A 13614-nucleotide genomic window follows, 5' to 3' on the forward strand; every position below is an offset into this window, starting at 1 on the left:
CGCCGGTGGAAATTGGACTACTGTTGGTCGAAGGAGGAGAGGAGGAAAGTGTATTCTCACGAAGACAGAGAAGAGGAGCGCCAAGAGTATAGGACTGAGAGTAGGGACGTTGAATGTTGGAACTATGACAGGAAAAGGTAGAGAGTTGGTTGACATGATGCAGAGGAGGAAGGTAGACATACTGTGTGTCCAGGAGACCAGGTGGAAAGGTAGCAAGGCTAGAAGTTTAGGAGCAGGGTTCAAGTTCTATCATGGTGTAGATGGGAAGAGAAATGGTGTAGGAGTTATCTTGAAGGAGGAGTTTGTTAGGAATGTCCTGGAGGTAAAAAGAGTGTCGGATAGAGTGAAGCCAGAAATAGAAGGTGTGATGTTCAATGTTGTTAGTGGGTATGCTCCACAGGTAGGATATGAGCTGGAGGAGAAGGAGAAATTCTGGTTGGACTTTGATGAAGTGATGCAGAGCATACCTAGAAGTGAGAGAGTTGTCATTGGAGCAGACTTCAATGGACATGTTGGTGCAGGAAACAGAGGTGATGAGGTGGTGATGGGCAGGTTTGGTATCCAGGAGAGGAACGCAGAGGGACAGATGATAATTGACTTTGCAAAAAGGATAGAAATGGCTGTAGTAAATACCTTCTTCCAGAAGAGGCAGGAACATAGGGTGACCTATAAGAGTGGTGGTAGGAGCCCACAGGTAGACTACATCTTGTGTAGACGGTGTAACCTGAAGGAGATCAGTGACTGTAAAGTAGTGGTAGGCGAGAGTTTAGCCAAACAGCATAGGATGGTGGTGTGTAGGATGACTCTGGTGGTGACGAAGATGAAGAGGACAAAGACAGAGCAGAAGACGAAATGGTGGAAGCTGAAAAGGGAAGAGTGTTGCATGACTTTTAGGAAGGAGTTAGGACAGGCTCTGGGTGGTGAGGAGGTGCTTCCAGATGACTGGAAAACTACAGCTAATGTGATCAGGGAGACAGGTAGGAAGATACTTGGTGTGTCATCTGGAAGGAAAGTAGATAAGGAGACTTGGTGGTGGAATGAGGAGGTCCTCAGTCCTCTCAGTGGGACACTGAGAGGACTGAGGAGAGTAGACAGGAGTACAGGGAGATGCAGTGTAAGGTGAAGGTAGAGGTAGCCAAGGCCAAACAAGAAGCTTATGATGACTTGTATGCTAGGTTGGACAGTAAGGAGGGAGAGACTGATCTATACCGGTTGGCAAGACAGAGAGATAGAGATGGGAAGGGCGTGCAGCAGGTTAGGGTGACTAAGGATAGGGATGGAAGTCTATTGACAGGTGCCAGTAGTGTGATGGGAAGATGGAAAGAGTACTTTGAAGAGTTGATGAACGTGGAAAATGAGAGAGAACAAAGACTAGAAGAGGTGACAGTTATGGACCAGTGTTTTGTGAAAAATTTTGCAGGCCCGCCGGAGGTAGGTAAAAACTCACACAATAAATCAGACAGAAAACTGCTATGAGGCTATAATAAATGAATGATTTATTTCCCGCAGAGCATAGAGCAAACAAACAACAAATAATGAGCAGCAAACAGTAAATTATAGACAACTATGATGCTAGAATAAACTGGTAGCTACATCCTCCACAAAGAACCGCTGGAGTAAGCTTGTAGTTTCATTCCCCACAGAGCATAGTAATGTACTTTGAGTCCCAGGACCCCCTATGATGCTAGAACAAATGTGTCATTCATTCCCCACAGAGCATAGGACAGTACCCAAAAATTCTTTGGTTGACCTAAAGCATTCCAAATATGCTCAGTCTCTTACCTTGACACAATGGGAAGGAGAGCCTACAACCCAGGCAGAGTAGCATCAACCACGCTGGGCGTCCGTACGCGTCCACACGCAACCCGTCGCTGACTCCAACCTGGGGCCGGAAACTCACCACCTTTATAGTTTGAACAAACGAGGCCTGCATGCGAGCAGGGGAGGCCAGCCCCACCTCGCAGGCACCCCTCCTTTCGGTGGTACCACACTGTCGGACAAACAAGTTTATCAGACAGTGTGGGAAGGCTTTCGCCGCACCTGGGAATGCAGGATGGGAGGCCTTCACTTAACCGGAGAAAAACATTGATATCAGGCGACCTTACACATTGGAATGCACCGGGACGACTTAAGTGAGCATAATGGCTTGAGAACAGCTCTCTATCCCCTCTCCATCTCCCCTCCCCAGAGAGGAGTCACCCCTGGTACTGTCGGGTACCTGCAGCAGCCCCCCTATGATTTGCAGTGCTGCTGTGACCTCTCGGTGTCCAGAACAACTAAGATGAAACGCAGTCCAGCAGGGTGCTTGGAGAGGTTCTGAGGCCGGCTCTCAGTAAGAACATACTAAAGCCTAAAGCAATCACATTATGAATCTATTATATTGTGAAGCAAAGCAATTATATTCAAACAGGTGAATATTCAAGCATGTGAACTAAATGTTCCAGCAGGTGAATTAACATGTGACATAATATTCAAACATGTGAAATTCCCATTACAACCAGGAAGTAGCAAAGATTAGTCAGGATGAAGTGAGGAGAGCACTGAAGAGGATGAAGAGTTGAAAGGCAGTCAGTCCTGATGATATACCTGTAGAGGTTTAAAAGTGCCTAGGAGAGGTGGCAGTAGAGTTTCTGACTGGGTTGTTCAGCAGGATCTTAGATAGTGAGAAGATGCCTGAGGAATGGATGAGAAGTGTGCAGGTGCCCATTTTTAAGAACAAGGGAGATGTGCAGAGTTGTGGCAACTACAGAGGAATAAAGCTGATGAGCCATTCAATGAAGTTATGGGAAAGAGTAGTGGAAGCTAGACTAAGGGCAGAAGTGAACATTTGTGAGCAGCAGTATGGTTTCATGCCAAAACAGAGTACTACAGATGCAGTATTTGCTTTGAGGATGTTGATAGAGAAGTACAGAGAAGGCCAGAGGGAGCTGCATTGTGTTTTTGTAGATCTGGAGAAAGCTTATGACAGGGTGCCCAGAGAGGAACTGTGGTATTGTACGAGGAAGTCCGGAGTGGCAGAGAAGTATGTTAGAGCGGTTCAGGACATGTATGAGGACTGTAAGACAGTGGTGAGGTGTGCTGTAGGTGTGACAGAGGAGTTCAAGGTGGAGGTGGGACTGCATCATGGATCAGCTCTGAGCCCCTTCTTGTTCGCTATGGTGATGGACAGGCTGACAGACGAGGCTAGACATGAATCTCCATGGACTATGATGTTTGCAGATGACATTGTGGTCTGCAGTGAGAGCTGGGAACAGGTGGAGGAGAAGCTAGAGAGGTGGAGGTTTGTCCTGGAAAGGAGAGGAATGAAGGTTAGCCGCAGTAAGACAGAGTACATGTGTGTGAATGAGAGGGACCCAAGTGGAAGAGTGAGGTTACAGGGAGAAGAGATCAAGAAGGTGGATGATTTTAAGTACTTAGGGTCAACAGTCCAGAGCAATGGAGAGTGTGGAAAAGGGGTGAAGAAACTTGTACAGGCAGGATGGTACGGGTGGAGAAAAGTGTCAGGTGTGATGTGTGATAGAAGAGTTTCAGCTAAAATGAAAGGAAAGGTGTACAAAACTGTGGTGAGACCAGCGATGTTGTTTGGTCTAGAGACAGTGTCACTGAGGAAAAGACAAGAGACAGAGCTGGAGGTAGCAGAGATGAAGATGCTGAGGTTCTCTCTGGGAGTGACCAGGAAGGATAGGATCAGGAATGAGTACATCAGAGGGACAGCACATGTTAGAGGTTTTGGAGATAAAGTCAGAGAGGCCAGACTGAGATGGTTTGGACATGTCCAGAGCAGAGATAGTGAATATATTGGTAGAATGATGCTGAGTTTTGAACTGCCAGGCAGGAGGCCTAGAGGAAGACCAAAGAGGAGGTTTATGAATGTGGTGAAAGAGGACATGAAGGTAGTTGGTGTGAGAGAAGAGGATGCAAAGGACAGGGTTAGATAGAGGAAATTGATTCGATGTGGCCACCCCTGAAGGGAAAAGCCGAAAGGAAAAGAAGAAGAAGAAGAATCTAAATGACACACATCCAGGCTCGAGAAATTCAGACGTTATCGTTTCAGCTTCTGAGCTCAAAGGTGAAGAAATCAATCGGTAAATGTACACGCCTGGATCCTAACATCTGACACTTTACAGTCAGATATAAGGACTTTACATTTTTTGCACATTAACACCAGCATGACGCAACAAACACACAGCAGCTGAGCATAAGCAACATATAAACATACAACAGCTCATCTCTAGTGACCCCGGAGAGAAGCGTCAGGTAAAGGTCACCGCGGTCCCGAGCTTTGCAGTGCTATGACCGACACACACACCTGAGGCCTGTACCATAAAGCTGGATTACAGCTTAGTGAGATAACTTCAGGTTTAACCCTGGCTTTTCGGTACCATAAAGGTGGCTTACTTTCTATTGGGCTACATTGTCGTGGTAACCTATGCTGAACACCTAACCTGCTCTGGAGCAGAATAAGTTCAGGATAAGAGCTCAGCAGGTATAACAGCCCCACCTACTGACCAATCAGTTCTCTTGGAAAATGGCCTGTCCGTTTTATGAGAACCTGGTGGATCTTGATGCACAGTAGAGGTAGGTGATACTGGGAATTTTGGTATCGATCCGATACCAAGTAAATGCCGGGTAGTATCAGCCGATACCGATACGATACCGATACTTTTTGCTTGGAAATATCATGATCATTGAATAATTGACTTGACACCCCCCCTCCACCCTCGAGTTAGTTTATTATAATTGTGATAAACACAGCACAAATATTTTAGGCAATAAAAATGTTTCATTTTTTAATAAATAACTACAATTCAACCTTTAACAGTATAAAAAAATAAAATACTTCTACTACGACAACTGTTTCAGAACAAAAGTCAAGAGAGTCAAACCAAAAAAAAACAGCAATGTAACGTAATGTTATTCCAGGAATTAAAGTGTGTTTAGCACTTTAATGTACATGGTTCACAATAAATTAGAGATTATGACTCATTTTTGGGGTAATAAATATTACACTAATGGAAATGGTGTTTCTTCTCATTCACTATATAACTTTTATTTATGTCATTACAATTCAGACCAAATAAGAAAGCAGTCAAATAAATAACAATATCAATAACATATTGTGAACCTTGTATTTTTATCTGATTACTTTAGTAATAGAATTAATCAATACATGAATCGATTCCTTCGGTAATGGATAGCTGTAGCCCTTAGTAAAACGTGATTTTTTTCAACTGGGTGAACATATAACCATTGAACCAATCTCCTAAAATTGATACCCAATTACATTGTGAAAAACAGATTACGTGGGTCTTGTTGATTTTTTGGCTGAAAAGCCTATGCAAGAGTACTGTACATTGTCTCTGTCCGGAGGATGCAGCAGGCCAGTCGCCAGGTAGGGGGAGGGGCTAAAGGTGTACCTGAGTCACTCACTCAGGCAGAGACTCAGAGAGTAGCAGGGGGTGCTGGGCCAGAGAGGGGGGGGTGCGCTGTTTGCACAGAGAAGCGGCGCTTTGAGGAAATTGGTGGAGGAGCAAAGTATCGATCACAGGACAATAGTATCGATCCGATCCAAGCACTTGCTCAGTATCGCTAATTTTTTTAATTTTTAGGGTTTTTTTTAAAATTTAGTATACTGTTTTGATCCCCGAAGGGAAATTAAGAATGCACACTCTAGCTAATGATTGAAACGCATGCATATATATATATTAGTGTGTACAGGCCCCTGTATCACACACACACATACACAAGGGGGCCTGTAGGCATGCAGGGGAGGTAGAGTGGCAGGCAGCTCCTTCTTGGTACGCCTCAAATGAGCAATTTGTAAAGGGGACGGCACCTTGCTCAAGGGCGCCTCGGCAGTGCTCCAGAGGTGAGCTGACACCTCCCACTGTCAGCTCACCTCCGGGTATTTTTTTTGGGCGGGAGCGGGAATCGAACCGCCGATCTTGAAATCATAGGACGACCCGCTCTACCGCCTGCTTTACCACTGAGCCACTGCCGCCCCCAATTAATGTCGATATTTGGATCGATCCGCCCACCCCTAGCGATTGGTCGCATGAAGCAAACTCCACCCTTTTTATGTGAGCTCGCACAGATTTAGAGTGGACAAGCCTAAATTGAATTAGTGAGTTGATAGCCGGCTTTATGGTACCGAAAATCCGGAGGGCGGATGTCTCGTTAAGTGAAGCCAGATAGGTAGGAGGAAGACCGGTTAGGTTAATCCAGCTTTATGGTACAGGCCTCTGGTGTGTGTTGTGGCTCACTGATGAGTGTGTAGTTCTTGAAGCCCCATAGTCATGAAAGTGATTGGATCTTCGTTTAAATGCTTTTATTTCTCCTGAGCACAAGTTAATATAAAAAAACAGCACTTCATATTAATATTGGGTAATAATAAAATCTGAATTTTATTTTGAGAGCACTATATTTTCATTCAGACTCCAGTATTTCTTGTTCAGTGTAATTTTCATCAACTTGCGTTTGAGCAGCTGTTTTTCATCCACACTGAGAGTAACAATCCAGAAGTTTAGAATCACACGGTTTGTTCTTATTTAGCAGAATATTGGAGGCCACATAGACGCCCATTGGAAACTATGTGTTCAAAGAAATGTCTGACTGAGGTCAGTCATAACACGTCACCCTAAAGGTGAAGTGAAATGGGTTTTTTTTTCTTCTGTATCTCTATTTTCTGAAAAAGTATATTTCACAAGTAGAAAAATAAAAAATCAAGATATTCAGGACAGTTTGCTGTGCCTTCATAAAATATACAAATCAGGAGTGGAAAAAACATTAAGTGGTCGTTTGAGTCCCTTGTTCAAGTGTGAATCCTTGTAAGAATTGTTGGTTCAGAGACTGACGTCAGTCCAGTGTGCGTCTGTGTTCCAGTGTCGCACTAGCAGGGGTTCCTCAGTGGTCGTTGTTGCATTTCTTCTCCAAAGCAGCCCTCAATCTCTCTCTGGTGGCGCTGCATGATTTCAGAGCTCCACTGTTCCTGGTGTGTCCCCCCCCAAAATAAAAGAGATATTTCTGTGATATTTTCCCCTCAAAGGTTCTAAACTTTTTCTTGCTTCCTTGCCTTCATGGTTTTACACAAGTTTCAATCTCAGTGACAACTAAGCTAATAATAAAAAGATTGTTCCTACCTGGATGTGAAGGTGTGAAGCAGTGAGGCGTGGTGCTGAGAGAAGTATTTCTGCTGGGTGGCGTGTTCCAAACACAGCAGCTGACCTGGGACCAGTGGCACCTTCTTCATCTTACCCTCCCCCTACAACACAGGAAGAAACCTAATTGGACTCAACGTTTTATACCCATGAGTGACAAAAAGAACCCCTACGCCCTCCTGAAGCCGAGAACTTTTGGAGTAATTTGCAACCGATTTAGAGTGAAATGAGCGTTCTCTTTGGTTTACATTCAGATTCATCCAATCACCAATCCTTTAACAAATGTGTAAAAGTTATTGTTTGCAGAAAATACATTATGAAAGTGAGTTAACGTAAGGTAATCTTACATGACAATAATAAAAATAAGGTCCCCTCTAATTTCCTCTCAAATTTCCTCAACGGATTTAGATGATTCACAGAATTGAACGAACTTTGCCATCTCTGTAATCTAAACATAATGGTTCATAAAATCCTCCAGATAAATGTCAGATTCTGCAACAACGACTGCGGCAAACTGTTGACGTTTGATATCAAAAACAAGCATGAGAACAAAAGTTATTTTTACTGAAATTGGATATTATGTTATTTTTTAACCTTTAGAAAATAATGATGGTGCAAAAGTCCAACTTTGAAGATGCTTTCCAATAAAGGAGAATCCTTAAACCTTGGACACAGTACAACAGATTTTTATGCAATGTCAAACAAATCATGCAGACTGGTTTAAAAAAAGAAAAAAAAGACACACATTATTTTAAATGTAAGCTGCCATGACATCACTTTTAGTAGGAGTTCATCCAGAAGTAATCCTTTAAATGCACCGTATTCTGTATGTCAAAGTAAAATCCTTGATCCAAAGAGGCTGAACCACACATCTAAAGCCCTTACGAGAGAAATTCCATGACATCTGATTCATTACCATCAAGAAAAATCAAATAATCCTGTGCTCTGCTAGTCCTGATTCAGATTGAGAGCTGTACCTTGAGTAGTCCCATTTTGACCAGCAGCGTGGAGAGGAAGCAGTACGACTGGAGAGTGGAGGCAGAGAGGAGCTTCATCAACACAGCGTCTGTAGCGGAACAGTGACACAGGACCATTAAATGAGATGACAGAGAACTTTTGTAACATTACTGTACATAAAGGACTGGGATGACAAAAGTTCTTTAATCCACTAGGGGAATCGTTCATTTATGAAAAACCCAGTTTTTTCACAACGGAATTTTATTCACCCATAGCTTCAAAGACAGCTGCCCTGGTCTCTGGTTCCTCACTGTACAAAGACGTGATTTTCAGAAGGGCGTCGGCACCCTTGTGTGGGTCAGATGCATCCATCTGGAAAGAAGGCAGACTCTTCATATCCATACATTCAGTCAGCACATAGATCAACTTCTTCTCTTGTTTGAAATTCTTACCTGTTGCTGTAAGGTCGTCCTCATGTCCCCCAGCTGGAGGAGCTTCTCTACTGAAGGGCAGCTGAGGAAAGCCATGACCTCTGCCTGAGGGGGGAGATGATCACCAAACACAGCATCAGGATCCTGATATCTACTCCTTCACTTACTTATTATATTTAAATACACACTTTACCAAATACCTTTATAATCTAAGATGTTTTATTCAACCAAAATACATTTCTAGGTTTACATTTAGAAAGAAATATTGATTTGCTTATTAATAAGAAACAGCATATCTGGGTGAGGCAGTCTGGAAAATCCGTAAACATCTATTTGGTGCATTCTTACTGGGCCTCGAGCTTTTTCAGGACTTTCCTCTTTAGTTATTATTCCATTTTCCTTCACAGTTTCATCGTCTTCCTCACTGAGTTCATTACAGTTGTCGGTCGCATCGTCATCATCGCTGCTTTCATTGTCATCATCGTCATCCTCTTCCTCCTCCTCATCATCTTCATCAGGTTCTCCCTCATCATCACTGTGTTTGAGTCAAAGAAGCATTTTTGATTCTCATCATATTTCATTCTTGGTTAAATGAATTAGTTTGCTGCAGAGTCTTTGTGCTATTTGTACTGAAGGCGCCACACACACCTCGTACGTAACACTCACACTACCTGAGTGACGCCAGCATGTCTGCTTTGTCCATGTTCTCCATAGCTTCTCTCAGAGCCTCACAGCCCTCCTCTCCCAGACAGTTGCCTGGTTAAGACACATCAAATAAGAATTTGAACATCCTTTACAACAGCTACAACATTTGATTCCAAATATTCTAATTCTGGAACTACCCCAGGCTCCAAACAAGACATGTGAGCCCCATCAGCTAACATAGTGACACCATCAGCAGTCAACATGTATACCATTCAGATCCACTTTCTCCATGTGAGGTTTTTCCATGGCAGCTTGAGCCACCACCAACGCTGCAGCCTCTGTGATTTCACCAAACGATAAATTGAGCTCCTGAAGACAAGAAAGATAGCAGATCATTGAATCAGTCTGCAAATACAAAAAATTAAACAAACAGAAAAACAACGCTCACACTTAAAGGTGGACTGACCTTGAGAACTGGTAGCCCATCTCTAAGAACTCCAGCGAGGGCAATGGCCCCTTCACAACGGACCAGACAGTCACCGAAGTTGATGACCTCTACGTTTCTCAGTTGTTTCAGAGCCTGCAGGGCCAACAGGAGAACATCAGGTGTCAAATTGATTTATCCTGAACATGGCGGCTATAAATCTGCACTACTTGTAGGGGCAGTGCAAACATGCCTCACCTGCACCATGGCCAGCATTCCCTTTTTGGTGAAGGTGTTGTCATTGAAGTTGATGATGCGGAGCTCTGGGTTGTGTCGCATGGCAGAAGCTAAAGCCATCACGCCTGTGTAGTTAATGCCATTCTGGGGCATGTGAACTTCTTCCAGGCTGCCCATCAGCTTACAGGGAAAAGAATGATTTTCTATAAGGTGACATTTCAGGTGTTCATCACCCAAATCTAAGGTTACATTGTCATGTCTGTACCAGCACAAGACCAGGAAGAAAAACCAGACAATCAAGTAGCAAATGAGACTTTTCTACCTGAAAGGCCTTGGCCAGAGCACACGCTCCTTCATTTTCCAGGCGGTTCCTTCCTGCAATGAACACTCTCAGTTTGAGAGGCTCTCCGAGTGCAGATGACGATCTGTGGCATTCAATCAGAGCATCCGCAAGAATCTACACAAATCAGTCATATGATTTAACATGGAGTAGAACCTGTTCTGTGTCAAGGCTTCATGATATTTGTCTATGTCATCTAAGACCATAATGCACATGTGTCAAACTCAAGATCCAGGACCCAAATGTGGCCCGCCCCATCATTTTATGTGGCCTGCAAGAACATTAAAGGTTAGAGTGTCCACAATTAACAGGTCAAAAGTGTGCTTTTTCCCCACAACGCAGTAATTAAGCCCATTTTAAATCTGACAAAAATGTTTTGAACAAAATTAATGTCATAACTTGTGTTTTATGCTATTTTTTTTAATTCAGTTTGATATTTTGATCCTTGATTGATGGAGTTCTCTGGGTTTCATAACCTGAAAAATTAAAAGGATTTATGTAATAAGAGAGCGACAACAAAATATATTTTATCTGCGCAACTGTAATATTTGTAACTAGAATAAATAATACATTCAGAGTTATTTAACATTAAAGAGTAATTACATTTATTTTACATTACAATAAGTTACGTTTAGTTACATTTATACGTTACATCTGGCCCTTTGGTTACAACCATTATACTTATGTGGCCCTCAGCGAAAATGAGTTTGACAGCCCTGCCATAATTGATCTACAGAAACACCCAGAATCAGAGAATAGAAAAAGGGTGCATAGTTTAGTACACGACTGAAAGGGGAACTACTTAAACAGATATAAATAATAAGTATCATACAGCTGCATCTGAAATATCATAAATAGGTCCTTAGCTTAGCTATCAACAACCAAGGTAGCTCTTTAGCGTCGCCGGTGCTAGCTAAAGAAAAAACACAAAGACTGACAGCACCAGCTAAACTAAAAGTTAGGAGACTGTGGGTGAACGTCAGAGAATCCGTCAGGATGTACAAAAATCAGTATTGTGATTCAACATGTAATAGAACCCGTTCTGTGTCATGACTTCATGCTAGTTTGTGGAAACAGATAAATGTCTTTGTTTTGATTTTGCTTTATTAGAATATAAGACAACTTTACTCATTTGAATGTGTGCAACAAACTGACAATGAGTCAAAACAAAACAGCACTCACCTTTCCTCCTCCAATCCCCATGCCGCAGTTGTTGAGCTTCAGCTCTCTCAGGTTGTGGCAGGTGGGACTCTTCAGCAGCTGCTCGATTCCTTTCACACCATCTGGTCCAAAGGCATTATCGCTCAGGTCCAGCTCTGTCAGCCTGGCTCCTGCTATCATTAATGCACCGCCTAGAGACCTCTGGAGGACGCACAGTATCACAAATAAAAACAAGAAACCAATGAAGTTACAGACTGCAAACTCCCGCGACACCCCTGAATTGAAAATGTTACCCTGACCTACTTGCATTGATCAAAGCTTGTGCTTTGATTTAATCCAGACCGACTTGCATATGTCAAAGATCAAAGCCAGGGCTTTTCGTAGATCAAAGCACTATCTTTGATCTATGGTCTTACTAACACTGGCCTTCTCCCTCTTCTTTCTATCTTATCCAGTTCCTTCCTGTGTGTACAAGTTGAAAATTTACCTTGAACTAGTTTTCTCAAGGTCAAGATCATCATCTCATTTTCATCCCCTTGGCCACCTGAGTAATGCGCTTTTATTTCATCTTTCTATCTGCAACGGTTGTGAAGATATTTGGTTGACTAATGAATGGACGGACGAACGGATGAACACACTAACACTGACAATCACAATCAATACATCACCACGTTGAAGCTGGATGTAAATATACTGTAGGTAACAATCCATTAAAATTAAATGTTAAATCACTCAAAAAGAAGTTTGGGAAGCATGTGTATACATCAGTGAATATGTGTATAAAACATGATAAACCTGGAAACTCCAAAAACTGATTGAACAATTTAAGACCATATGAGTATGGATTCTTTAATTGGGATCAGCAAAACCAGCGTATTCTCACCAGGGCTGTTGGGATTTCAGAGCGCAGCCTTCCAGTAAACATGTCACTCCAATAGCATCTCTGAAAGACATAACGGATTGAAATCAGACTGAAAACACACTTTAGAGTAGCAAATAGTGTCTTCTGTGCTGTGGGAATCAACATACTGCATATGTAGCAGCATTATTGTGTATTTATGGTTGATTCTGAATATAATACAAGTAAGATATTTAAAGACTGAATACCATCATTGGTCTAATTTTCAGTAAATCTAGATTGTGTGATCTGGTCCATGTGCATTCACAGTAAATGCAAACACTGAACTGAGCACCTGCAGCAGGTCTTTGCTTTCCAGGGCCTTAGCAATGGCCCTGGCTGCATCAACTCCCACAGTGTTGCCCTCCAGGCACAATGCCCTCAGACTCTGATGGTGTTCTATGTCACGAACCAGTTCCTCCACTGAAAGAAAACAGAACTGCTTATGTCATATCTCACCAAACATATCAACACTACAATGTGAAAAATACCAGAACAAAACACTTTCTCCTGTTTTACTTAAGTTCTGACCTGATGCCGCGTTGTCCAACTTCAGCCCCAAGCCTTTAAAACTCAAGTCTCCGTCCCCAACATGGGTTTTGGAAAGAGCTTCCACCAGCTGAGCTATGTCATCTGAGGCCATAATGGATCTATAGAAACGTGCAGAAGCAGACAATAGAAAAAAGGGCGCACAGTTTAGCACACGAACTACTTAAACAGATATAAACAATAAATAAATAAATAAATATCGTACAGCTACAACAGAAACACCATAAATAGGTCCTTAGCTTAGCTATCAATAACAACCAAGGAAGCTGTTTAGCTTCGCCGGTGCTAGCTAAAGAAAAAAACATAACAAACGTTGACAGCACCGGCTAAACTAAAAGTTTAGTCTTAGGGTGAGAGTCTACCTCCTCTGGTGTCTCTCTACAAATTAAGAAGTCAAAAAATTCTAAATGAAACGCCAAACCCACCACAAAGGAATATTTCCAGAGAAATGATGGCGAACACGTCGCTCCGCTGTCCAGCGCGCCGGTTGCTACACTATGTGACGTCACGAGGCACGCCGTCTTCTTCCTCTTCGACGGTTCCTCTGACGTCAGTAGAAATCGACCGAGGGGAACTTTACTGTCGTCTGCTGCTTAACCATGTGTGTCATTTGAGTTCAGTAGTCGTTGTACAGTTAAAAAGCATCGAACCATCACTGTACTTTTATGAATTAGTAACGTACTTCATGTATTCTAATATTTTCATTTGCTTTTAAAACATTAATTATCTGACAACTACCAGTTATTAGAAAGAAAAAGTTTTGTATTGTTTATTTACAATACAAAGCATTCACCATCACATGGTGTACTGTATTG

The 13614-nt window shown here is 42.5% G+C and overlaps 1 protein-coding gene across 1 annotated transcript; it reads right to left on the reverse strand.

Moving 5' to 3' along the window:
• Nucleotides 1–6313: 6313 nt before the first annotated feature.
• On the reverse strand, nt 6314–13323 carry rangap1b (Ran GTPase activating protein 1b). Its single transcript, XM_068305168.1, has 16 exons — nt 13225–13323; nt 12782–12900; nt 12546–12673; nt 12236–12295; nt 11374–11553; nt 10174–10308; nt 9873–10031; nt 9657–9770; nt 9460–9559; nt 9217–9301; nt 8894–9080; nt 8567–8650; nt 8384–8486; nt 8135–8223; nt 7140–7261; nt 6314–6988 (listed from the first exon to the last, which is right to left on the reverse strand). Exons 2-16 carry the CDS (start codon nt 12891–12893, stop codon nt 6904–6906), a joined length of 1743 nt encoding a protein of 580 aa, XP_068161269.1. The 5' UTR covers nt 12894–12900; nt 13225–13323; the 3' UTR covers nt 6314–6903.
• Between the last annotated feature and the right edge of the window lie 291 nt (nt 13324–13614).

This window comes from Antennarius striatus, chromosome 21 (assembly GCF_040054535.1).
Source record: "Antennarius striatus isolate MH-2024 chromosome 21, ASM4005453v1, whole genome shotgun sequence".
Classification (NCBI taxonomy): Eukaryota; Metazoa; Chordata; class Actinopteri; order Lophiiformes; family Antennariidae; genus Antennarius; species Antennarius striatus.